Genomic DNA, 3,277 nt, shown 5'->3' with positions numbered 1-3,277 from the left:
GACCAAAAAAGTGTCCCCTGAATAGGGGTGTCCCTACCCCTATTCAGGGGGCACTAACTAAAACTTGAAATTGTCCCCTTTTTAGGGGTTTTGGTATGTTTTGGTATAATGATAACATAGATTCTTTATAATTTTATTTTAATTGCCCTAAGAATGAGTTACAGCTTAAATATAATAAATTCATAACAATAATTTGCAATGCAAAAAAAAATCATTCAATATATGAAACTAAGAGAGGTATGTAATTGAAACTACAAAATGTGTGTGTGTGTTCCTGATATTGTTTCTTTATTCTAGTGAAATGTTAATGACCAGATAGTCTTTTTTTTAATATTGAGCTTTCTATTGGATGCATTAGATAAAACACTATTAATTTTTTTTATTTCAACCATCTTTAAAGAGGGTAACCCTTCCAGTTTAGCCCAGTAGGTTAACTGATATTCAAGGGCCATCCTTAATAAAATTTAAAAAACAGTACAAACAACATCATTACAACATAATAATAATAATAATAATAATTAATAAATAATAATAATAATAATAATAACGTACAATCCTCATAACAAGTCTCAAAAGTATTAAATTGACTTACATAAAGACATAATTCAAAATAGAAGTTTAATTTATAATGCCTAATATAATATAATATAGTATAATAAGGAATAAAATCAATTTAATAAGAATAGCTCAATAAAACAGCAATAAACAACGGCTAAAATTTTAAAATATATTGTTTTAACTTAAGTTTAAATGTATTTTCTATTTTGCAGTCCAGGAGCTAAATTGGTAAATTATTATAAAAATTAGGACAAAGATAACTAAATGCACGTTTAAAACATTCCAAATTGACTTTGGGAGAAGTAAGTCACCTCTGGTTGAAGCTCGTGTTCTTATAGCTCGGGCAGGGACTCTAGAAATTCTCTCCACAAGGTAAATAAGGAGCAAAGTTGTTGATAACTTTAAAGGTAAGGCAACCGCCCTGATATCGCACCCTTTGAGATACACACATTAAGTTGAGTGCGGATAGAAGTGTGTTGGTTGAAGTGCGTGGAGGTGCTTTAATTATGATTCTCATGGCCCGATTTTGCAATTTCTGAATTTTGTGATGTTATGCAAGCTGCGTGTACCCCACAAGAGGGCACCGTAGTCAATATGTGGGAGAATTAGCTTGTATTATAGAATAAATAAAAGTTCTTATTCTGGCTAAAATGTGAATTTTATGTGCAAGTTTGGAGCAAAGTTTGCTGACATGTGAATGCCAGTCAAGCTTATTGTCAATATAAACACCAAGGTGCTTGTGCATAGTAACTTTTTTAATCCGTTTGCCAGCAAAAGATACGTCAATTTCTATATTTTTTAGCCGCTGAGGTGTGCCAATTAACATCACCTCCGTTTTATCAATGTTAAGAGTTAGTCTATTGGAAATAAGCCAGGTATGGATATGGATAGTGCCAATTTCGAAATCAGGGTGCAGCCTCTTAGGAAATTAGAATCCTATTGCAAAATCCACAAAACAAGAAATCTCCATGGTTAATGTAATCGAACTCGAAATTTACACATGCACTAGTCATCCAATGAACCTTCTAAAAATGATTCGACCATTTGCCCACTCAAAAAGTGTCCCCGTCCCCTTAATAGAGGTGTCTCCTTAATAGGGGGGTTGGCTGTAGTGTTAAAACATATATTGTTAAAAGATATATATTAAAAGTGTTCCCATAATAGTGGCGTCCCTGAATAGGGGTGTCCCACAAGAGGGTCTACTGTAATCAAAATTAACTTGCTCGTTAAGTTAAGAACCTTGTGTTGTACCCTATTTTATCATATTTTTTTACAATGCTTTAATTAATTATACGTTTGATTACATTAATTAATATTTATAACTTATAGGCAAGTATTGTCGTGTACTGTTATAAAACCTCAAATTTATTCAAAATAGCGTGGCTCCTGGAGAAGATCCTAGGTATACAGTCATAGAGGGCGTCATCTATAAAATGACCAGTGGTAATTTTAATGGTGATACTGTAGTACATGTAAAGCGCAAAATAGTCTGTATGTGCATGAAATTTATTGATAAAACATTTCTTACAATAATGAAAAAAAAAATATGTAGACGAATAAAGTTACTATGATTCGAAAAACAGAGCCGATAAATAGACCTGATATAATGTGAAATTTTGGAACTGTGACGTTCTTTAAAACTTCACTCTACAGACAAGATGCTTTTTAAAATCTTAAGTAGGCCTAGTCGAAAACTAACATGTATCTGTTTAGTTCTTTTTCTTACAACTATTTCTTTTCCGTAAAAGGTTAACTATTATTCTTTAAAAGGTATACGTTCATTTTCGAACATTACGATTACAAGAAAATATATCAATATATCAATGACAATAAAAACAACATTGGTTTTCCACATTACGCAGCTGCAGACCTAAACAATTCCCTAGTAGGATGTAGGCTGCGATGTGGGAGGCACGGCTGAAAGTGCCGCAGAAAAAATCACAGGAACCAGCACCGTGTTCACTAATATGACGAACGTTAAGGAGAGGACAATGATGACGATACCGAAAACCAAACCGGTGATCGACCATTTTTTCGCCAAATTAGCAGCAGCCATAGCCCCTGCATCATCTCCACTGTCAAACCTATTTGAACTCTGAAAGAAAAGTAAATCGAACAATTAACAATTAGTAGTCAGAATGGTGCTCATGTGATTGAAGGATCGGAGAGGACTTACATTTGGAGGGGGATATTTTTGTCAAAGAAAACTTCGTAGTATCCCTAACCGTGGGGGTGGGAGGTTTTCCGGGGTCCCTTCCTACGACCGTCGACCGAAGACTCTATTTTCCCACTCTCTCTGAGCAACGCCGCACAGTGGGCCAGGGCGAAATCAAAGTGTGCCAAAAGTCCATTTTGGTGACTAGGGCTTTTACACTTTTTTCACATGATTGAAGATGGGTATACCCTGGTGAATCTATCCTGAAAATATTTTACATTTAAACGAATTTTAAGGGTGGTATTTTTCAACAATTGTCGGAAATTTCTCTATAAATATTTCAAATGCTATAAATGACTACATTATATCTAAACACGTTTTTTTTTCTTACAGAAAATTCGGAATTACTTCAAAATGCACAGGTTTCTTGTATATAAATTGGGGAACACAAATATATGTTTTGGTTTAAATTTGAAGTTTGCATCAATAATAAATCGTTGTTTAAACCACAGAAAAAATATTTAAAAATCTATTTTTAGAAAAGTAGGAGAGAAAGTTTAAATT

At 33.5% G+C, this 3,277-nt stretch overlaps 1 protein-coding gene across 1 annotated transcript in view; it reads right to left on the bottom strand.

The window, feature by feature from the left end:
* Positions 1–1,116: 1,116 nt before the first annotated feature.
* The window catches only part of LOC117122896 (proline rich transmembrane protein 1B-like), a 4,868-nt gene continuing 2,707 nt past the window's right edge, over positions 1,117–3,277 (bottom strand). The window contains exon 4 of the mRNA XM_033268669.1: positions 1,117–2,653. Within this exon, the coding sequence (XP_033124560.1) occupies positions 2,441–2,653 (213 nt within the window). The 3' untranslated portion in view covers positions 1,117–2,440. The remainder of the gene's footprint in view (positions 2,654–3,277) is intronic.

The sequence above is a fragment of the Anneissia japonica genome, unplaced genomic scaffold (genome assembly GCF_011630105.1).
Source record: "Anneissia japonica isolate Jap-2015-1 unplaced genomic scaffold, ASM1163010v1 scaffold287711_len853857_cov187, whole genome shotgun sequence".
NCBI lineage: Eukaryota > Metazoa > Echinodermata > Crinoidea > Comatulida > Comatulidae > Anneissia > Anneissia japonica.
The sequence above is the reverse complement of the archived record's forward strand: the minus strand, read 5'-3'. Positions and strand labels throughout refer to the sequence as shown.